This window comes from Scyliorhinus canicula, chromosome 9 (assembly GCF_902713615.1).
Source record: "Scyliorhinus canicula chromosome 9, sScyCan1.1, whole genome shotgun sequence".
NCBI classification, from domain to species: Eukaryota; Metazoa; Chordata; class Chondrichthyes; order Carcharhiniformes; family Scyliorhinidae; genus Scyliorhinus; species Scyliorhinus canicula.
The window spans coordinates 82,502,836-82,525,618 of record NC_052154.1 but is presented as its reverse complement, the minus strand read 5'-3'; the positions used below and the strand labels follow the sequence as shown (position 1 = coordinate 82,525,618).

The 22,783-nt window shown below is 47.6% G+C and overlaps 2 protein-coding genes across 6 annotated transcripts in view; one reads left to right on the top strand and one right to left on the bottom strand.

The window, feature by feature from the left end:
• Positions 1–5,266, top strand: part of elmo3 (engulfment and cell motility 3) — a 207,185-nt gene extending 201,919 nt beyond the window's left edge. For both annotated transcript variants that reach the window (XM_038807072.1, XM_038807073.1), the window contains one exon: positions 338–5,266. In XM_038807072.1, the coding sequence (XP_038663000.1) occupies positions 338–550 (213 nt within the window). In that variant the 3' untranslated portion in view covers positions 551–5,266. The remainder of the gene's footprint in view (positions 1–337) is intronic.
• A 1,219-nt stretch (positions 5,267–6,485) lies between these two features.
• LOC119971487 (F-box/LRR-repeat protein 2-like) overlaps positions 6,486–22,783 on the bottom strand; it is a 31,181-nt gene continuing 14,883 nt past the window's right edge. The window contains exons 2-7 of one of the 4 annotated variants that reach the window (XM_038807069.1): positions 21,638–21,739; positions 19,273–20,253; positions 18,446–18,661; positions 16,380–16,520; positions 13,229–13,446; positions 6,486–11,246 (exon numbers count right to left, since the gene is read on the bottom strand). In XM_038807069.1, coding sequence (XP_038662997.1) covers positions 11,063–11,246; positions 13,229–13,446; positions 16,380–16,520; positions 18,446–18,661; positions 19,273–20,253; positions 21,638–21,739 — 1,842 coding nt within the window. In that variant the 3' untranslated portion in view covers positions 6,486–11,062. The remainder of the gene's footprint in view (positions 11,247–13,228; positions 13,447–16,379; positions 16,521–18,445; positions 18,662–19,272; positions 20,254–21,637; positions 21,740–22,783) is intronic. The other 3 variants (XM_038807068.1, XM_038807070.1, XM_038807071.1) reach the window with 3 other exon arrangements.

Genomic DNA, 22,783 nt, shown 5'->3' with positions numbered 1-22,783 from the left:
TCTCCCTAACAGATCCTCTTTTCAGTTATGTTATTTTCTTTTCTTTTCATTTCTTTTCATGTACTTAATGATCTGTTGAGCTGCTCACAGGAAAATACTTTTCACTGTACCTCGGTACATGTGACAATAAACAAATCCAATCCAATTGAATGTTCCCGCAACCCTTGACCCTGGAGCCAAATTATGCCCTGTACTATGATTCAATTAAGTTCTCACCATCTAGTTAGCTGTTTGGTTAACAGGTTAAGCTCTATTGAATCCTAAAATGATTTGAATTTTCCTCATTAAATGACAGCGTTTTACTTCTCTCTCTCTCTCTCTCTCCCTCTCCCTCCAGTTCTGTCTCTGGACTGATGGCCTGAATGTCCTGCTGGGAAAGGAGCTAAACAGCGAGCAGACCAAAAGTGAGCTGGAGATCCTGCTCTCCATGGAGGTCAAACTGCGGCTTCTGGACCTGGAGAACATCCCCATCCCAGATGCTGCCCCGCCAGTCCCCAGTGCACCCAGTAACTACAACTTCTGCTATGACTTCAGCCACACTGAGCACTGAATGGATCCGGACCCAGTCACATTGAAATGTGCCAGCACTTCCTCGGGTTTTGGCAAGGGGGGGGGGGGGTCGGTGGAGAGGGGACATTGTGGGTTTTATACGTTGGCATGTACAAAATAGGTTTTCTACACAGGCAGTGACTCAAGTACTTTTCATGTGCAATATTCTAAAAGAAACAATGGTACTGAAGAGAGGATGCTGTGGTGCACACCAGCTGGCAATTGCCATGGGGATAAGAGCCCTGATTCTACTGGGGAATTTTTGGTGGGCAGGGTTGATGGGGCGATGGATGGGTGGAGGTCAGCTCACAAGAACTGATCGATCCCCGAGAGAGGAAGGAAATCTGAATCAGAAAATGGAGGAAACATTCCACAGGGTCAGGCAGCATCTGTGAAGAAAGCAAGTTAGGAGCGACTAATTGGACCAGTGACGTTTGCATGGCTGGTGACCTTTCACCCACCAAAGGTCATTGAACTGCAGCATTAGCCCTATGTTACTCTCACTACAATTGTTCGAAGGGAGGTTGTGAAGCTGGGATCATTGCAGCCGCCCAGAGTGAGAGAGAAAGTGTTGGCAGATTTACGTTAACACCTTGATTAATCCTTGATTGTTTATAGACTGCCCACTCCCACCCCCTACACCCATCCCAACTGTGCATGTTCCACCCATTCAGTCATGGCCACTAACAGCAAACTCCAACTATCCTGGAGTCTCATGTGGGCACAGCCCCCACTGCCGGGGACTGGCTGACAGAGCTGGTATTGACTGTTATTCTTCTCACGTTCTCCATTCACAGAACATGTAAGGAGGCAGGAGTATTTCACAAAACGACTGAATTTGTCTGCCTGCTGGGATTGTGATGTTGCCCGTTAGTGCCCTGAATTTTACCTGGACTCGGGGGAGGGGCTGATACAACTGTGGCAATGAGTAGAAGGCATCGTGGGAAGGGGGTGATGGGGCGGCAGTGGGTTCCTTCCTGGACCGGCAGCTCAACTCTTCTGTCAAGGTCATCTGGCAGAAATTATAATCTTGCCCACCAATCGACCAATGGTACTCCTCTGCGTGACGCGTCACTGGGAAGTTCCACATGTTTTACATTTTTACACTTAAAGTTTCCATTGATCTCATTAGCCTGTGGCCGAATGAGTTACATAAACATTAGGGCATAAACTTGCCTTCCCTGCAGTGAAATGAATATGACGTGAGTGAGCAAGTGAACCAGATGTGAAGCCTTGATTTGCCAATGGGTGGATAGTTCAGTTAAACAATGAGGCTGAGACGAGGAGGTGGATCTATTCAAGTGGGCTGTCCATGGTTGTATATGATCTCAAACACAAGTCAGTTTTGAAGGAATACAATAGTTGATCTATTTGCTCTCTACCGACAGTATTTCCTTGGTTTTGTGTCGAGTTAGGTTCGGTAACAGGTTTTGAGCCAATCTTCAGCTTTCCCCCTTTTGGATATTGGTAGAGACTAGGATAGCAGCAGGTCGTTCAGGCCAGAAGGGTCTGCGCTGACTTTAATTGACCTTGACTGGGGACTTCATTTGGGCCACCACAAGCATATATATGAAGATATGAATTAGGAGCAGGAATGGGTCACTCAGGCCCTCAACACAGTCCTGCCTGAACCCCTTCCCCCCCCCCCCTCCCCAATTACCTTTCACCCTCCTTGCTTGTCAAGAATCCAATTACCTCCGCCTTAAAAGTATGATTGGCCTCAACCAACCCTAATGTATGGGTGCGCTGGAGGGAAGGGGCTTCCTGCTCTTGAGGCGAAGAGGATCAAATGGTATTGGGGGAAGGTGGGATTCGGCGAATGAGTTGGATGATCAGCCATGATAATAATGAATGGTGGAGCAGGCTCGAAGGGCTGAATGGCCTCCTCCTATTCCTATTTTCTATGATCCTTCTTCAAATGGTGGCAGATTGTAATTCCGGGCGAAAGCAAAATATGTGCATATTGCAGCAGTTTAAGAGGGAAGCCAACCACCAACTTCTCATGGGAAATTAGGGGTGGCCCATAAATGCAGCAACATCTACATCCTGAGAACAAATAAAAAAACTATTGAGTTTAAATTGAGAGCAATTGAGCCCTCCAATAAGATATCTATAGCCATAATCCCAATATAGGTCAATGAGAGAGAGGAAGGGGAAGAAAATCCAAAAGGAAAAGCATTCTTCGAGTGCACCAAGGGAAACGTGGAAGAATATATTCCCTTTGCAATTTGTTTTCATTTGCTTCAGATATTTGTTAAAGTGCACAGTTTGTTACATATTTAAGATATTGCCAACTCTCTGACATTTGTACAGAACTTTATCTTGTGATTTTTTTTAAAAACTCAGCATTCTGACAATGGTGTGTAGAGGGTGGGAAAACCAGCCTGTATCCATGTATTAACTGGCCCAGTATCAATACTCGGTCAGTTGCTATGGTGCCAGGGAGGGGGGGGGGGGGGGGGCTAGTCACCTAAGTTGCACCACTTCGTACAAGACTGAAGATCTGCAGTCATTATTTCCACACATTTTGTTTATTAATGGATCCAGCTGATTATTCAGCTACCCAGGACAGTAAAGGGCCTAGTTTGCTGGACCTAATCAAGTGAAAATGGCTATAAAAGGCCTCATTGTCCACTGGGCTGTGGAGAGGGAAGAGGACGGAGTTTAAGCTCTTGAATTGATCTTTAGTGATCTCTGCTGAAAAGTATCCGCGGTCATAGTTTGGTGCTTTTGTGTGTGATGGATATTGGGCGAAATCAAAATTATGATCATCCCAGGCGCCATTTGCAGTTGAAAGCTAACTGAAGGGCTACTTGGTTGAAATACTTAGCTGAAGTAAGTGGTGCCTCAAGTCAGAGAGGTTGATGGCTGGGAATTGGGCATGTGCGAGTCATTTTGCTCACGTGGAGGCTAAAGTGGAGGCTTGTGAGACACATCCATGGAGAAACAAAGCAGTGAAGCTCCCTTTATTTTGTGGTGAGCAATTGTTGTCAGAGGGTAATGGGAAACATTCAAAGACAAAGCAAAGCAATGGGATTCAGCATCCACTGAAACAAGAGGAACATAAAGACTGGAGTAACCCATTCAGCTGCTCAATCCTGTTGCCCTCCCCCTCCCTAATCAATTGGTGCACATCTGATCCATCTAACTTTTCTTATCCTTGATACCCTTTATCTTTTGGGTTTAGGATGGGGTGGTGGGAGCATCTTCACATTTCCCCTGGCATGTGCAAAAAATTGTTTCCTGATTTTAATGTTAAGATTATCTTTCTCTTGTTCTTCAGAAGAACGAGTTTCTCTATTAATCCTTTTAACATTTTAGACACTCAGTTCTTCAGAAGAACAAGTTTCCCTATCGAATCCTTTTAACGTTTTAGACACTCAGTCAGATTACTTGTCAACTGTTGATGTTCAAAGCACACAAGCCATGTTTATGGAACCAATATGTGCAAATGAACCCTCTTAAGCCCGGCTTCGTTCTGGTGGAGTTACACTGTGTAGTACCTGACTTGATCAAATATTGTGGGCAGAATCAAGTGCGGAATTTTGCGGGAGGTGTTGGGTTTGCTGAATCTTGCACAAGATGTCATGTTGGGTGACAAGGTTACTTTGAGTGCAAGGTGATGGATAAAGAAAGACTTGGCATTGATGTAGCACATTTCATGATCACTGTATGTCTCAAAGCGACTACGACCAAAGGAGCACTTTTCAAGGCACTGTTGTAATGGGGGAAACGCAGCACCTAATTTGTGCACGGCAAGACCCCATAAACAACAGTGAGATAAATGTGATCATCGTGTTTTCAGTGATGTTGATTGAGCGATGAATATTGACCAGGACAGCAGGGAGAACTTTCCTGCTCTTCTTCGGAATAGCACTATTTACACCCACCTGAGAGGTCAGCGGGGAACCCTGGCTCAATAGCAACTGCAGCACTCCCTCAGTACTGCACTGGAGAGTTAGCTGGATTATACACTCAAGCCTTCAGAGGGGGATTTGCATTCATTCACCACTTCTGGTGTGTGCTTCTTTTGATGAACAGAATAAACTAAATCAACGGACTGCGGGATGAATTAAAATGCAGTTCCTGAAAGGGGTACTGCATCAAACAGAATCTCCAAGGACTCCTGTGATGTGTGTGCTTTTAAACCAGGACAGTGCAGCCTGCCATGTTCACTAGCCTAGGCTGATCAGGCAAGTGTGCAAAGGGACACCTGCAGCCCCTGGAGCTGAGAGGCCTTTGAAATGGAGGGTAAAGGGGGAATAAGGAACTTTCAGAGACTGATGGCAGTGCCAAAAAAGATGAGCATCTCGACGTGTGTCTGTAAAGATGATGCAGTCTCGCAGTGGCAAGAGGCTGTTCCTGTGGCTAATCCTCATCCTCTGCGAATTGGAACTGCTAACAGTTACAGGATGTTTTCTGACAGTGTATACAGCCGTAGACATACACTGGATCAAACTCCAGGAGCCGGTACTGGTTAATTTATTTACAATGACACTACTGCTTTGGGTTTTTGTGTACATATTTGTATTAAAAAAAACGTAACATGTTTTATGAGAAATCTATGAAAAAAAGATGCCCATCTTTCTGCTGTGAATTGAGCAGTCAGCAATAGCTCTTACACTGCACTAACCATCCAGCCGGAGTGCTGATTCACAATAAAATATGCCTCTTTTGTAAGGACTGCACTCAGTGTCACAATAAACCTCCCACAGTATTTATGGTTGTGTTTGGTTGCAAGTGGGATGAAGCTTGTGCCAACTTGGTATAATTACAGATGATTGCACCCACCCCACCTCATTTGGCAGCCCCTCACTTCGGGATGAGAAATTTCCCACTTGACAATTTGAATGCCAGCACAGTGGCACAGTGGTTGACATTGCGGCCTCATGGCGCTGAGGACCTGTGTTCAATCCCAGCCCCGGGTCACTGTCCATGTGGAGTTTGTACATTCCCCCCATGTCTGCGTGGTTCTCACCCCCACAAACAAGGTATGCAAGGTAGGTGAATTGGCCGCACTAAATTGCCCCTTAATGATGGAATGGGAGAGAGAGACACCACCCTCCCTCTCTCCCCTATGCTCACTGGCTTACATTGGCAACACCTCCATTTTAAAATTTATATCCTTGTGTTTGAATCCCAGCAGGGCCTCACCCTACCCCATCCCTGAAAATCCCTCCGGTCGCTGCACTCCTCAATTCCTGCTGCTCATTTTGGATGTAATAAAAGGAGCTCATCGGGCTGCACAAAATGGGAACACATTGGAGAAGTGAGCCACTAGCTAAGTACTTTGTGGGAAGGTACGAACTCTATCCCATGGCCTGATGTGCAGTATTCCCAGCTGACAATCCGTTCACTTCATGCATGTAACGGGTTTCATTCAAGTCGTCCTACCAGCTGATTTATCAGCACATTCCGAAAAATCACAACAGTGGAGAAGCACATCATTTTTTTAAAATTTAGAGTACCCAATTATTTTTTTCCAAATAAGGGGCAATTCAGTGTGGCCAATCCACCTACACTGCTCATCTTTGGATTGTGGGGGTGAAACCACAACAAGGGGAGAATGTGCAAACGCCACACGGACAGTGACCAGGAGCCAGGATTGAACCCGGGTCCTCAGCACCATGAGGCAGCAGTGCTAAGCACTGGACACCGTGCTGCCCGGAGAAGCATATCATTGGTCACAGCTGAGAATGCAGACTGGTGTTCGTTACTAATGTGAGTTACAGAGGTGAAATACGAGGAACTAGACTACCAAATGGGCAGCAAGGTCACAGGACCCGGGCTGAATTGCAGCCTTGGATTTTTTTTATCATTCATTTACAGGATGTGGGCATTACTGGCGAGGCCAGCATTTATTGCCCATCACTAGTTGCCCTCACTCATTCAGAAAACCCAAATCAGACTCATTCAGAACACAAACACAAATCGGACTCTCAAGCTTTTTACAACTTTTATTTAATTTACCATTGTGAACAGAACAGAACCAAATCTTCAATAGCATTAATACAATCCTTCTAAAATTTAAATAATAACACAATTAAATTTGCAAAACATAGCTGCTAACAGAGCTACAATGCAAACCAAAATATATACAGTATTGAGCCAGACAACTGGCTGCAGGGAATCTCATGACACTAAATAAAATGCAGGTTTTAAGCATTTCAAATGCCACTGTTTGTATTTAGAAAACAGCTATTTTTAAACTATTTTTCTCAATACTGATGTAGCCTCTGGCTGCCCATTGACTTCCAATATCTTGTCTAAGTGGCTATTCTCTATTAACAGCCAGCTAGGCAGTCAGTTAGATGTTTGACTACATGCAGTATTACAGATTGGGCAGCTAATCAGGAACTCTAATTATTCCTGGTCTCTCTACACTCGGGTCAATAGGTATCATCCATACTCTGACCTGACATGAATCTAATTCTGCAGGGGGTGGAAATTGAATGTTGAACGCTGTACAAGTTAGTCACCCATTTCCATGGCAGGGAGTAGGGTCAATCTAAGAGATGGCTTGAAGTGGGTTTGGCTGCTTATAGTCAGGAACTAATAGCAGCTTTTACTAACGAGAGGAGCCTTCCATCACAGCACCGAATACTTCTGAAATATGGGCTAGCAGGTCTGATTATACAATTTGTGAAGGCTGGACACACTCAGAATGTGGGGGGGGGGGGTCATAATGTGAGAACCCAGGCTCTGTTCATTAAGCTCCTCTTTACATACCCAAAATAATAAAGAAACGTTCAACAGGACCTGGGACTGTTATATTCAGCAATATAATCCATTGCTGAAACTTACTCAAAGGAAATGCTTTTAAAACTAATTCTGTTATGTTTTTGCTTTCCGCTCCATTTCACTGCGATGTCTGCCAGTGTACATCACCATCTCTGTGGGACACTGTGATGTCTGCCAGTGTACATCACCGTATCTGTGGGGCACTGTGATGTCTGCCAGTGTACAGCACAATCTCTGTGGGACACTGTGATGGTGCCAGTGTACATCACCATCTCTGTGGGACACTGTGATGTCTGCCAGTGTACATCACCATCTCTGTGGGACACTGTGATGGTGCCAGTGTACATCACCATCTCAGTGGGACACTAATGTCTGCCAGTGAACAGCACCATCTCTGCCGGACACTGTGATGGTGCCAGTGTACAGCACCATCTCTGTGGGACACTGTGATGTCTGCCAGTGTACATCACCATCTCTGTGGGACACTGTGATGGTGCCAGTGTACAGTACCATCTCTGTGGGACACTGTGATGGGTGCCAGTGTACATCACCATCTCTGTGGGACACTGATGTCTGCCAGTGAACAGCAGCATCTCTGTGGGACACTGTGATGGTGCCAGTGTACAGTACCATCTCTGTGGGACACTGTGATGGTGCCAGTGCACAGTACCATCTCTGTGGGACACTGTGATGTCTGCCAGTGTACAGCATCATCTCTGTGGGACACTGTGATGTCTGCCAGTGTACAGTACCATCTCTGTGGGACACTGTGATGGTGCCAGTGCACAGTACCATCTCTGTGGGACACTGTGATGTCTGCCAGTGTACATCACCATCTCAGTGGGACACTGTGATGGTGCCAGTGTACAGTACCATCTCTGTGGGACACTGTGATGTCTGCCAGTGGACATCACCATCTCTGTGGGACACTGTGATGGTGCCAGTGTACATCACCATCTCTGTGGGACACTGTGATGGTGCCAGTGTACAGCACCATCTCTGTGGGACACTGTGATGTCTGCCAGTGTACATCACCATCTCTGTGGGACACTGTGATGAGTGCCAGTGTACAATGCCATCTCTGTGGGACACTGTGATGAGTGCCAGTGCACAGTACCATCTCTGTGGGACACTGTGATGGTGCCAGTGTACAGCACCATCTCAGTGGGACACTGTGATGTCTGCCAGTGTACATCACCATCTCTGTGGGACACTGTGATGTCTGCCAGTGTACATCACCATCTTAGTGGGACACTGTGATGGTGCCAGTGTACATCACCATCTCTGTGGGACACTGTGATGTCTGCCAGTGTCCATCACCATCTCTGTGGGACACTATGATGTCTGCCAGTGTACATCACCATCTCTGTGGGACACTGTGATGGTGCCAGTGTACAGCACCATCTCTGTGGGACACTGTGATGGTGCCAGTGTACATCACCATCTCTGTGGGACACTGTGATGTCTGCCAGTGTACATCACCATCTCTGTGGGACACTGTGATGGTGCCAGTGTACAGCACCATCTCTGTGGGACACTGTGATGTCTGCCAGTGTACAGCATCATCTCTGCGGGACACTGTGATGTCTGCCAGTGTACAGTACCATCTCTGTGGGACACTGTGATGTCTGCCAGTGTACAATATCATCTCTGTGGGACACTGTGATGAGTGCCAGTGCACAGTACCATCTCTGTGGGACACTGTGATGGTGCCAGTGTACAGTACCATCTCTGTGGGACACTGTGATGTCTGCCAGTGGACATCACCATCTCTGTGGGACACTGTGATGTCTGCCAGTGGACATCACCATCTCTGTGGGACACTGTGATGTCTGCCAGTGTACATCACCATCTCTGTGGGACACTGTGATGGTGCCAGTGTACAGTACCATCTCTGTGGGACACTGTGATGGGTGCCAGTGTACAGTACCATCTCAGTGGGACACTGTGATGTCTGTCAGTGTACAGTACCATCTCTATGGGGCACTGCGGTGTCTGCCAGTGGGCAGCACCATCTCCATGGGACACTGTGATGTCTGCCAGTGGACAGCACCATCTCTGTGGGACACTGTGATGGTGCCAGTGTACATCACCATCTCAGTGGGACACTGTGATGTCTGCCAGTGTACATCACCATCTCTGTGGAACACTGTGATGTCTGCCAGTGTACATCACCATCTCTGTGGGACACTGTGATGGTGCCAGTGTACATCACCATCTCTGTGAGACACTGTGATGGTGCCAGTGCACATCACCATCTCTGTGGGACACTGTGATGGTGCCAGTGTACATCACCATCTCTGTGAGACACTGTGATGGTGCCAGTGCACATCACCATCTCTGTGGGACACTGTGATGGTGCCAGTGTACATCACCATCTCTGTGGGATACTGTGATGTCTGCCAGTGTACATCACCATCTCTGTGGGACACTGTGATGGTGCCAGTGTACATCACCATCTCTGTGGGACACTGTGATGTCTGCCAGTGTCCATCACCATCTCTGTGGGACACTGTGATGGTGCCAGTGTACAGTACCATCTCTGTGGGACATTGTGATGGTGCCAGTGTACATCACCATCTCTGTGGGACACTGTGATGAGTGCCAGTGTACATCACCATCTCAGTGGGACACTGTGATGAGTGCCAGTGTACATCACCATCTCAGTGGGACACTGTGATGGTGCCAGTGTACATCACCATCTCTGTGGGACACTGTGATGTCTGCCAGTGTACAGTACCATCTCTGTGGGACACTGTGATGGTGCCAGTGTACAGTACCATCTCCATGGGACACTGTGATGTCTGCCAGTGTACATCACCATCTCTGTGGGACACTGTGATGGTGCCAGTGTACATCACCATCTCTGTGGGACACTGTGATGGTGCCAGTGTACAGTACCATCTCTGTGGGACACTGTGATGGTTGGCAGGGTTAATGTCCACCAGGGTCTGAAGCCAACTCCCCATTCTTCCAGCAAGTATGAAGAAAAGCTGAGAACTGTGAGGGAAGAAACAATCAGGAGCTATAAAATAATGGATCTGGCAGATGAGGTGAGGTTATGCTGAGATCCGGTGTTTTCTATATAAAAAAAACAAAGTGTTGTTGACTAGGTGTTATTGGCCCTTAGGGTGGAATGAGAATAAGGAAGAAAAGGAAAGCCAGATAACAGTCCTCCTCACTACCACATAAATCCTGGTGGCAGTGCATGGACATATGTTAGGCAGCATGTATATTGGGAACCATCGCGATGCCCCTCACAGGTGAAGAGTCTGGCATTCACCATCAAAATCATCACAACCACATGAGGCAGTATAACCTGGGAAGGAAATCATTATATTCAGGAGGGTTGGGAAGAAAATGGAGAGTAAAATAAAAAAACATACCTGGAAGTGATTACGGTCATTTCTTGAGGCATGTTAGAGATGTCAAAAGGACTCTTTTACATAGAGTATCACATAGTAAACTCTGGTCACATTGTACATATTCGGGACAGAATAAAGGCACAAGGTTTTAGTGGAACACAATGATTTCTCACTCTGCTTCACATAAGCCTCATCGTATCTTACTTCATCAAACCCAAGTCATGTATGTTAAAGTAACTTCAACGATACATTAGCTGTACAGAAGCAAAAATGAAGAGCTGAATGTTGAGTCTTGAATTGTTCAATTTAAATTCATGAGTCACAGCACTCAGTCAGCATTTCAGAGCCTGGTTTTGGCTGCAAGAAGATTCTGAACTATGTCCTTCAGGGTCCACACATATAATTCTTCATCCAGTCTCATTTAAGGAGTCTGGGACACAGGTCCACACCCCCATGTACTTAGCCTTTACGCTGGTAAGTCTGGGATGAAAATGCTGGAGCCGCTCAATGTCTGCAATCAGCAGCCCTCCGCACATGGAGACATCCAGACTCCTCAGCCACTTGCACTGCTGCATGAGAACCTCCAGAGCCCTGGGGATGAGAGGCAGTGTGATGGGGATATGACAATCACAGGTATAGATTTACACCAACTTAACAGCACACAAACAATCTCAAAAGGTCCAAACCAGAGTTCTTGCATTGGACGAGCATCCGCCCACGCCCATCCAGTTACCAGAAAATCCTTTTGTGCTGAATCTTCCTTGCCCAAATATATCCATGCTCTCTGCCTCAACAGTTTCATATTCTAGCTCACTGTCACCAGTCTCTGGTTAAAGGAGTTTCTCATGAATCCCTGACTGCATTTATGAATGATTATCTTACGTTTAATGTTTCATAGTTTTGGACTGATCCACGAGTGGAAACAGGCAGATTAGAAACAATTATGATTTCCCCTTCACCCCACACTCTCTCTGGGTTTTAGCCCCAGTGGCCCCAGTGGCTCTCCAATGATCACTGTTTGTGCAGAAGCTTTGCCTCACATTATTTGGCTCAGAAGTGGGAGAGGGAGAGGGGAGAAAAGGAGGAGACACTGTCCCGTGAGACACATGAGAAAGGAGGTTGTCAGCTTGGGGTCTGAAGCAGGTACCATGGATGATTTTACACTGCCTTGACTTAGTGATGCTGAGTCAAACTGTTGGCACCCTTACTTGCCATCGTGGCCGACACAGGCTTACTCTGCACAGGCTGGGCCTGAATCTGTGACTTTCCTGAGCTACTTATCAAAGAGACTAGGAAACCGTGCTGCGAAAAATGTGGAAACGACAATGTTGAAGAAAAAGTCTGCTTAAATGCAGGAATAAAATATTTACATTTATATAGCACTTTTCTTGGCCTCAGGACATCCCAAAATACTTCACTGTCAGTAGCGCAACAGCCAAACTGCACACAGAAAGATCCCACAAACAACAAAATTGTGATCAGATAATTGCCATTTTGTTTTTAAATTTAGAGAACCCAATTATTTTTTCCAATTAAGGGGCAATTTAGAGTGGCCAATCTACCTATCCTGCACATCTTTTGGGTTGTGGGGGTGAAACCCACGCAGACACGGGGAGAATGTACAAACTCCACACGGACAGTGACCCAGAGCCGGGATTCGAACCTGGGTCCTCAGCGCCGTAGGCAGCAATGCTAACCACTGTGCCACCGTGCTGCCCTATAATTGCCATTTTTAACGTGTTGGAGGTTAAGGGATAGATTTTGCTCAAAATACCAGGAAGAACTCTCCTGCTCTGCTTGCATCCATTGGGGAGATTTAATGTCTCATTCAAACAGAAGTAAGTGTCTCAGACAGTGAAGCATTCCCCCAATAGTGTATTGGAAGTGTCAGTCAGTCTAAACTTTGTGCTCAAATGTTTGGAGTTGGGACTGAACATTCTGTTCAAGAAGGTAACCAAGCAGGCCACAACGAACCCCGTTGCCCTGTACACCCATGGCCTTTAGAACCCGAATATGGCATAAATGGAACATTGGGTTCAACAACTTCAGACTGTGAACTCTCTCCCCCACCTTCACCCCATTTTTATTTCTATCAATTCATTTTCATTTCTTCCATCGATCCTTTTTTCCTCACCATTCCCCCCCCCCCCCCCCCCCCCCCCGAAGCCCACCAGGGCAACTGTTCCCTGTTCCAAGTTGTCCTTTGACACTGACACTGCTGACCTTTGTTCTGCCATGAACACATTCTGGACTCTTAGTGTGCCACTATCAGCCCCGTTCTTAGCCATGATCAACACATTTACATTCCCTTTGTCCACAACATCTTTGTCAATCTCCACAGCTGGCTCTCTATCTAGCCCCGCTGCTTCTCGTGTAACCCCCATCACCCCCCCGGGCCCTTCTCTCTCCACAGATGCTGTCAGACCTGCTGAGATTGCCCAGCATTTTCCGTTTTCTTTCAGATTCCACTATCCTCAGTAATTTGATTTTATTTTGGTATAAATGGAGTCCGACCTCAATTTGGTACGGCAGAGTCCCAAATACTTCATTTTACTTCAAAGCAAGTTACTTACTGGTTGGTGATTTTATCACAGCAGGAGATTTCGAGATTTGTCAGCCTCTTCATGTGGCATGCAGCAGCAATCATCCCTTGGTCAGTCAAGTGGGCACAGTGGTTAAGGGCCAGTCCCTCCAGGCTACGGCAGTGTGCTGCAATGGAGATGACACTCTCGTCTGTTATCTCGCGGACCATGCTCAGCGTCAAGGTCTTTAGTTCCTGAAAGCGGATTTCCTAGAGAAGCAATTGAAAAAGAGCTCGTGCCAGGCCAGATAAAAATCTTTTTTTGTTTAATGTTGCACATCTTTCCCTAAATTATTTGCTTCCACCCTTTCCCAGGGTCTGGAGAGGAGATGGATATCCAGTTTCCTGCCTATATGCTTCTCCTCAGCTACATACTAAACCGACAACAATCGCCTGGCAATTATGTCACAATACTGGTCAGCAAAGTCTTTTCTCATTTGTTATCATTCTCTGGTGCTGGTCATGGTATATGCATGGGACTCTCCCACACCACTGCAACCTGCTTCTGCCAGACACAAAAGGATCTGTATGCATTGAGGAATGCCAGCTGGTTTTGGTTATGTAAGGGCACCTTCTCAAATTAGAATTTCTGAATGCTGAGCGCCAACTATTGCTGCGCACGGCAGAACTTCAACTTCATTAGGCACCATGAGTTGGGTCTACCCTGATTGCATAGATGTCATAGAATCCCTACAGTGCAGAAGGAGGCCATTTGGCTCATCAAGTCTGAACCAGCCCTCTGAAAGAACACCCCACCACGCCCACTCCCCCACCTTGTCCCTGTTACCCTGCAACCCCAATTAACCATTTGGGCACTAAAGAGCAACTTAGCACGGCCAATCCACGGCTGTGTATGTGCCGCCAACAAGTGCGCCTTTGGCCCCACAGCCCCCAGAGGATGTCCGCCAGGGGCAACGAAGGCCACGGGACGAGGTAAGCAGCTGGTTGCCTTCATCTCTGATGGGCATCTTGGGGACACACCTAGACGTAGCAGTAGAGCTAGCAAGGAAAAGCACATCGAGGATCACTGAGAGCATTGGGGGAGGGGGGCGTAGATAGGGAGTGAGGGGGAGGATATGGGGGGCGCGTCACCATCAGGAGATTGGGAAATTATATTACACATTAAACACCCTTGTGCACAACCAGTATGATGCCTCTGTCACCTTCGCCCGCAATGCGGTCCGACCTGCAAACTCTTAACCCATCTCTCCAGGCATCTACCCCCCACTGGGCACACCATGTGCAATGATGGGTGTGAGCGAGCACTCAGTGGACAGGCTGGGGTCCGACTATGGCATAGATTGAGGCTGGCACTCAGCTCTCTGCGGGTTATCATCACTCCCCTGCCCTCGCCATGATCTGCTGATGGTGCCGACACAGACCCAGCATCCTGAAGTGATGTGACAGATAGCCTGGGAGGGTGGGAAATAGGGGTGGGTGGTGGGTGAGTTAGCACTGATGGACCAGGCCACGTCCTATGTGAATTGGGTGAGTGGGAGGGCTTCCCTGGCCCTCCAGGCTTGCCAGACCCTTGCTGCTGCCGCCTTTCCTGCAGCCTCCAGATACTCCCTGGGCTCATCCTCCAGCCCCTGCTGGTCCGGCACCACCTCATCACCCTCGTCCTTCTCATCCTCGGAGGTGGCGACCTGTTCCTCATCCCCAACCTCCATCTCGTTGCCTGTTTTGCTCAAGCAAGAGCACCTTTAGTCACTTTTACAGGCCATGGGGAGTTTCTCCTAGGTCCAGCCCACACTGAGAATTATTTTCATCATTGGGGAGCTGGCCAAACCGGTTCATCAGAGATCAGGCCACCATTTTGAAAGGGTGGTGGGCTTGTTCCCTCACCCATGGACAATGGCAACCCCACAGACATGTGCTTACCCCAACCCCCCCCCCAATGCCAAGGTGCCAGCCTGACAGTGCTGAGGTGCCCACGTTCGAAGAGACACCCCGGGTGCCGTTCCGCCTGGTCCACGCTTGTGTGGACCAGTACTGAATGGCGCACAGCTGGGGTCTCCCTGCGGAGGCAGGTAGCTGCCGGGAGCCCAATAGGTCCTGGGTCAGCACCCCTAAATGGGTTTTAAACCTACTTATCTGTGCAAAGTTTGGTCCCGCCCGTTGTGGGCGTGCTCCTGATCGGGACACCTCACGAAACTTGGGTAGATCTTGCAAGACTTACTGGCTGTCAGGAAGCCTGCGGGAAGGGCAGCACGGTGGCGCAGTGGTTGACACTGCTGCCTCACGGTGCCAAGGACCCTGCTTCGATCCCGGCCCCGGGTCACTGTCCATGTGAAGTTTGCACATTCTCCCCGTGTCTGCATGAGTCTCACCCCCTCAACTCAAAGATGTGCAGGGTAGGTGGACTGGCTGCACTAAATTGCCCCTTAATTGGAAAGAAATAGTTGGGTACTCTAAATGTATTTTTTAAAAAGGGAAGTGTGCAGGAGGGCTCCCCGGCATCTGCCGGCCAAGCTATGCTCCCGTTCGGGCGTCAAGTGGTCAGTAGATCGCGCCTAAGGGGCAATTTAGTGTGGCACCTGCCATTTTGTTATTTCCATCATGTTACCCTTTCCTTTTTAAATACCTGTAGATTAGAAACTCATACTGTTTTTATGTTTCTAGCTAGCTTTCTCTCAGATTCTACTTTCTCCCTTATTATTTGATCAGTTATCCTTTGCTGGTTTTATATTCTGTCCAATCGAGACATTAAAAACCATGAAACGTTTTGAGAATGGATGGATGAAAATTGTTTGCAGCAACAAGAGGGTTGGTGAGCCAAGAACATTTAAGCTAACTATCAAAAGCAGAGGGAAGTTGGGGAGAACAGCAGATATTGACCCAGAATGCATTGCCTGAGAGAGTGGTGGCGGCAGATTCAATAATAACTTTGAAAACTGAATTGGACATGTACAGGTGTTTGAAAAATATTGCAGATCTGTGAAAAAGGTTAAGGGATTGGGTCTAATTAGGATATTTGTTTCAACGAGCTAGCACAGCTACGATGGGTTGAATGGCCTTCGGTGTTGCAAGCTTCCCTGATAATTATCAGGGAGAAATTATTTTATCAACTCTATTCCATTCTCCCATATATCCATTCTACACGGATATACATCACACCCTCAACAGTGCCCTGCGTAGAGTACCCTGGTTATGCTGGCATCTGTTAGTTTTGTACATGCGGTCAAACAGAGCTCCTTAAGACATGTCAACGTTTTAAGCGAAGCTCCTTCTTTCTCTTTGGAAGGCTCCATGTCAGATTCTGTTGTAATCTGGGGCTTTTCATCCTGATATTTGGGAGAAGCAAAAAGTTTCAGTTAGTTAAGGTTCAGCTAAACATTGGCTCATTATCACCTTAGAAAGAGGGGGATAAAAGTAACATGTTGGACAGTGTCACTCTTCTAAGTTTCATTCAATCAGCATGTTCAAACATGTTAAGATTACTTAGAATTACATAAAATTTACAGCAGAGAAACAGGCCATTCAGCCCAACGGGTTTATTCCGGTGTTAATTGTCCACGCGAGCCAACACTGCTTCACCTCACCCTATCCATATAATCTTCTGACGCCTTCTACCTCGTGTATATATCTAGCTTCGTCTCATCTACACTACTCACTTCAACCACCTCTTTGTGGTAGCAAGATCAATCTTCTAAGCACCATTAATAGAATAGAATTTACAGTGCAGACGGAGGCCATTCAGCCCATCAAGTCTGCATCGGCCCTTGGAAAGAGCACCCTAATTAAGCCCACATCTCCACCCTATCCCTGTAACCCAGTAACCTGACCTAACCGTTTTTGGACACTAAGGATAATTTAGCATGGCCAATCCACCTAACCTGCACATCTTTGTAATGTGGAAGGACACCGGAGCACCCGGAGGAAACCCACGCAGACACGGCAAGAACGTGCAGACTCCGCACAGACAGTGACCCAAGCTGAGAATCGAACCTGGGACCCTGGAGCTGTGAAGCAATGGCACTAACCACTGTGCTACCTTGCCGCCCAGCGTGATCTCGATTCCTCAGCCAGGGAACAACCTCTTGGCACCTACTCGGTCAAGCACTTTAAGAATCTTGTATGTTTCAATGCTATCACCTCCTATTCTTCTAAACTATAGAGAATACAGACCCAATTTATTTGGCATCTTTCACTAGTGCCCCCAATATAATTCTATCCTTTCATCAATGGGGAGACACAAAAGTCTATCTGGATATCCACGCTTAAAAACTTCACATCTTTTTTAAATATTCTGCTTTATGATTCTTAAGACCAAGGTGAATAACTTCACATTTCCCCACATTATACTCCATCCATCACTTTGTTTTCCATTCACATAACCTGTCTATATCTCTTTGCGGCCCTCTCACAGCTTACATTCCAATCTAGCTTTGTATCGTCAGCAAAATTAGATACACAACTGTCTGTCTCTTCATCCAGTCATTAACATAGATTATAAACGGAGGAGGCCCCAGCACTGATCCTTGCTACACTCCACTGGTCACAGCCTGCCAATTTGAAAATGCCCTGATTATTCCCACGCTGCCTTCTGTCCATTAACCAGTCCTCTATCCACGCTAACACATTACCCCCTACTCCATGAAACCGTATCGTGTACATCAACCTTTTGAGTGGTGCCTTATCGAATGTCGTTTGGAAATCCAGGTACACTGCATTTAATGGTTTCTCTTTATCGACCCAACTAGTTGCATCAGCGATAACGCTAAACAAATTTGTTAAACACAATTTCCCTTTCGTAAAACCATGTTGTTTGTGTCTGATCATACTATGCTTTTCTAAGTGCATCTCTATGATTTTCTTCATATTAGATTTCCCTGATGATGTGGTGGATTTTCCGAGTATTGATGCCCGATTCAAATGTCTAATGTTGAATTTAAAATGTTCCTGGTTTGCTTTCAGTTTTACAAGAAGTCTTTCTTTGTTCCATGCAAGAAAAGAAAATATGCAGAGGCAGGAAGAGTGTGAAAAGAAGGGAGTGAAAATCTAGAAATCGACAATGTCAGACAGAATACTTGGAAAGCCGGAAGCGAAGGGATAAATGTATGTTTTTTGCACTAAAGTTCAAGAAGCACCCATTAGCCGCCACTCGGCAGCCCGGGCTGCTAGCTTGAGCACAGCGTCTATCAAAGTTGTGTGTAAAGACTGGCTCTCACATGTGGGGCCGCAATAGATTTACTAGCGACTAAAAGACCTTCATGCCCAGTTGGCGGTTGTTGTTAGCTATGTTCAATCCAAGCAGCCCCTTGTCCGTGATCTCCTTACACCAGCCAAGACGCAGTGTTGTCAGACCCTTGAGGTAGTTGGTGATGACGCAGACACTGAAATCGGTGATGTACACACAGGAGGTGAGGTCCAGCACCTGCAGGCTCTCACATAGGATCGTCCCCATTGAGAAAACACAGCTATCCTACAAAAGTTTAAAATGAACACAAGAGTGAGCAATAATATCACCTAATACCAACAAGAGGTCAATGAGATTTATACTCACTGCTGTAAATTTGATGCCTGGTTAGAAATTACGCTTGCCATTTTAATCTATTATTACCAGAGCGTAAAACACATTTGTACTTCTTTGGAAAGAAGTAGTTTAAGGTAAAAATGTGAGGCACTCCAAGGTCAAATCGCTGTTCAGTGCCAGTTATTTGCCGCTTCAATTTCACTGACCTGGAAAGACGAGGAGAGATAAATAGAGACCCCAAACTTGGACATACATTGCCGTTCCTTTATTACCACTGGGTGAAAATCCTGGAATTTCCCACCCAATGTCACTGTAGAGGCACTATCACCATACAATCATGGTTACTGACAGCCTTCACTGGGTAACCAAGCGCAAAAAAAGGCACCCATCTCCCACTTCTGCTGGAACTTGGTATCACAAAACAAAAGGGCTGAAAAGTCATGGTAAAATTAGCTCATTGCTCATATGCCATGATCATATTAACCCGCAACAATCTAGAAATTTTGGGGCTATTTTTCTGGCATTCAGTATAGCGCGAGTAACATTGTAGAGTGACTTACTTTCACCATGGTGCAGCAGCTGAAGTTGAGACTCACTAAACTCGCCCTGGCCTGTGGCAAGACGAAGCCCTTGACCAGTTCAAGACCACTAACTTGGTAGCACTCAGACAAGTCTAGCGTCTGCAGGGTTGGGATGGTTGACAGGTTCTTCAACCCGTTATCTGTCAGGAGTCTGATTTTGCCCAAGAATAGATGTTCCAGGTATGGCAGACCCGTTACTGCTGAGACAGATCTGTTGGTCAGCTCGGCACAGCCGGTGAGATCCAGGGTGGTGAGCCCCGGCTGGCACATGCAGATGGCACAGACTGCATCGTCCGTCAAGTCCTTGCAATGCCGAAGCAGCAACACCTCCAGATGTAGCCCAGTCACTTGGACGACTGACTGTATTGCTTCGCTCGTGATGCTGGTCCGGCTGAAATTTAAGCACTTCAGTGTGGCAGCCTGTTTGCATAGCAAACTCAGGATGCTGTTCAGCGTCAGCATACCGGTAGAATTGTACATTTTTAATCCTCGGTAGGGATCAAACTCAAAGGCAATGGGGCAGGCAGCAAGAGCCAGCATTTGGAGTTTGGGGGTGCATTCAGTAAGTCGATTGAAGATTAAGTCAGAGAGGTACCGGAGGTTGGAGAGATTGAGCTCACGGAGGTCCACCAGTGCTTTGGCTGTTCTTGCTTTGCTCTCTTCCGTTGACAGCAAGGTGCCAGGCAGGAAAAGGCTGTTGCAGCCACTGAGGTCAAGGCCCCTTAGGTTGCGGCAGGATGGAACCAGGGCCATGAAGGAGCTCTCAGTGATGTTGCTGTCCCGCAGGAAGAGTTTTTTCAGATGTGGGGCCAGGTGGAGCGCAATGTTCTGTACGACCATCTTTGAAGTAGCTGATGCATCGAGGTCACTCAGAGCCACACAGGAAGCCTGCCTCTGCCCCAAGTCTCTGATGAACTCAAGGGAATCGGATGTTCCTTGGAGGTGATAGAAGACATTTTTCTGTACGCAAAAAGCAAACAATAGTCAGATAACCTAGCCATCTTGGATAAGTACTATCCCTTCTAATTCCAGGCAGTACTTCAAACTAGGTAATGTCAGGTATCTTATTTTCAAAGAAACAAAAATAACCTATATCTGTATGGGGCTTTATAACCAAGGGTGGGGCCGATCTTTATCGCCCTTTCATTTCCAAGGGGTCTCCAGGTAGCAATGGCTGACCTACCCCTTGACAGTCACACACACACACCCTCCCCCAAACTCCCAACATAGCCCCGCAAACCATGCTCCCCCTACCCCAACACAGTTCCTCACTCCCCAACTCCCATCCCATGATACAGTCCTGAAATCCGATCCTCACCCTACCGCCAACACAGTGCCGCAATCAAACTAACCCCGACACACTCCCATACTTGCACCTCTCCCCACCCCATGACACAGTCCTGAAATCCGACCCACCTCCTATCCCCAACATGGTACTGCAATCCCACACCCCTCCCCACTGCATGACTCAGTCCCGCACTCTCACCCTTCCATCACACACCCCCACCCCATAAAGGGTTCTACACTCTTTATTTTATAAATTTAGAGTACCCAATTCATTTTATCCAATTAAGGGGCAATTTAGCGTGGCCAACCTACCTAGCCTGAATATCTTTGGGTTGTGACGGCAAAACCCACGCAAACACAGGGAGAATGTGCAACTCCACACGGACAGTGACCCAGAGCCGAGATTGAACCTGGGACCTCGGCGCCATGAGGCAGCAGTGCTAACCATTGCGGCACCGTGCTGCCCAGGGTTCTGCACTCTTATCTTCGCCCAACTGGGTTTGCACTACTGTCCTCCCCCATCTCACAACATGGTCCAACACTTCCCCCATCCCCCAACACCGTCCTGCTCTCTATGCCTAGCACTGGGTTACTCCACCTGGAATACAGTTTCTCCTTTCTCTCTGACCACAATGCGCCATATAGTTAATTCCTCGATTCCCACTCCCCGGGTCTTCCTGAACATTCCCAAACATGAAGAGTACAACTGGAGTGGATGCTGGTGATAAGCTATCTGATCAGTGGTGAGGTAGCAGCAGGACTGATTAGAATTGTCCATGCATTATACCTTAGGACAAAGGGGACAAAATCAGCCAGCATTCCCAATGCAGATTGCCAGCTAATGACCCTTCCTGGGAACTGGAGACATCTGCAGAACAAGTGAGGGTGAGGTCAGGTCATCTTGTTTGAAAGACCTTCCAACACTCAAGGTGACTTTGGCAAGATATCCCTATCTAACTGCTGCTCATGGAATAGTAGTCCTGAAAGAGTCAGTGCCTTCAGGAGGAGAATATTAAATAGAAATCTAAATTGTGTTTTATTTTTAAAAGGGAGTTACCTGCAGACTTTGGTCCAGAGAGGCAGCATACCAGGCTCTATTCACCAATGAAGCCTCCTTCCTATCAGATGTGGAGAGGAAATGCAGGATGTAGGAGATCACCTGTTCAGAGAAGAACAGTAGAGATTGGTGCTATTATTTTTTTTAATGTTATATTGAGTAGGATTTCAGGGTACCTACAACCCTTCTTAAAAACTGTTTAAGAAACCATTTTTCATATGGAGAGGGAGAACTTGCAGCCATCATTTTCAACAGAGTATTATGTCCAGACAACATGATTGGTGCATCCTTGTGCAATCGGTACACACACTATGTACATGTGGCAAACATCCTTAAATGCCCTAGAGAAGGTGGTCATGAACCACCTTGTTGAACCAAAGTAGACAATTGTAGGTACATCCACAGTGCTGTTCAGGAGGGATCTCCAGGACTCTGACCCAGCGACACTGAAGGAAAAGTGCTATAGTTCCAAGTCAGGATGGTGTGTGGTTTAGTGGGAAACTTGCAGGTGGTGGTGTTCCTCTGTAGCTGCTGCCCTTGACCTTCTAGGCGGCAGAGACCAGGGTCGGGATTCTCCCCTACCCAGCGGGGCGGGGGGTCCCGGCGTGTCGGAGTGGCGTGAACCACTCCGGTGTCAGGCCGCCCCAAAGGTGCGGAGAATTCCGCACCTTTAGGGGCCAAGCCCTCACTTTGAGGGGCTAGGCCCGCGCCGGAGTAGTTCCCACTCCGCCAGCTGGCGTGAACGGCCTTTGGCGCCATGTCAGCCGGGGCCGAAAGGACTTCGCCAGCCGGCGTAAGTTCGAGCATGCATCGGTGCGTCAGCGGCTGCTGACATCATACCGGCGCATGCGCAGGGGAGTGGGTCTCTTCCGGAAGAAAAAGAGTACCCCCACGGCACAGGCCCGCCCGCCGATCGGTGGGCCCCTATCGCGGGCCAGGCCACCGTGGGGGCACCCCCCGAAGTCAGATCGCCCCGTGCCCCCCCCCCCCAGGACCCCGGAGCCCGCCAATCCCGCCGGTCAGGTCGGGAGAGGCCTGTCAGCGGCGGGACTTCGGCCCATCACGGGCCGGAGAATCGCCGCGCGGGACCCGCCGACCGGCACGCACAATTTCCGCCCCCGCCGAATCTCGGGGGGGGCGGAGAAG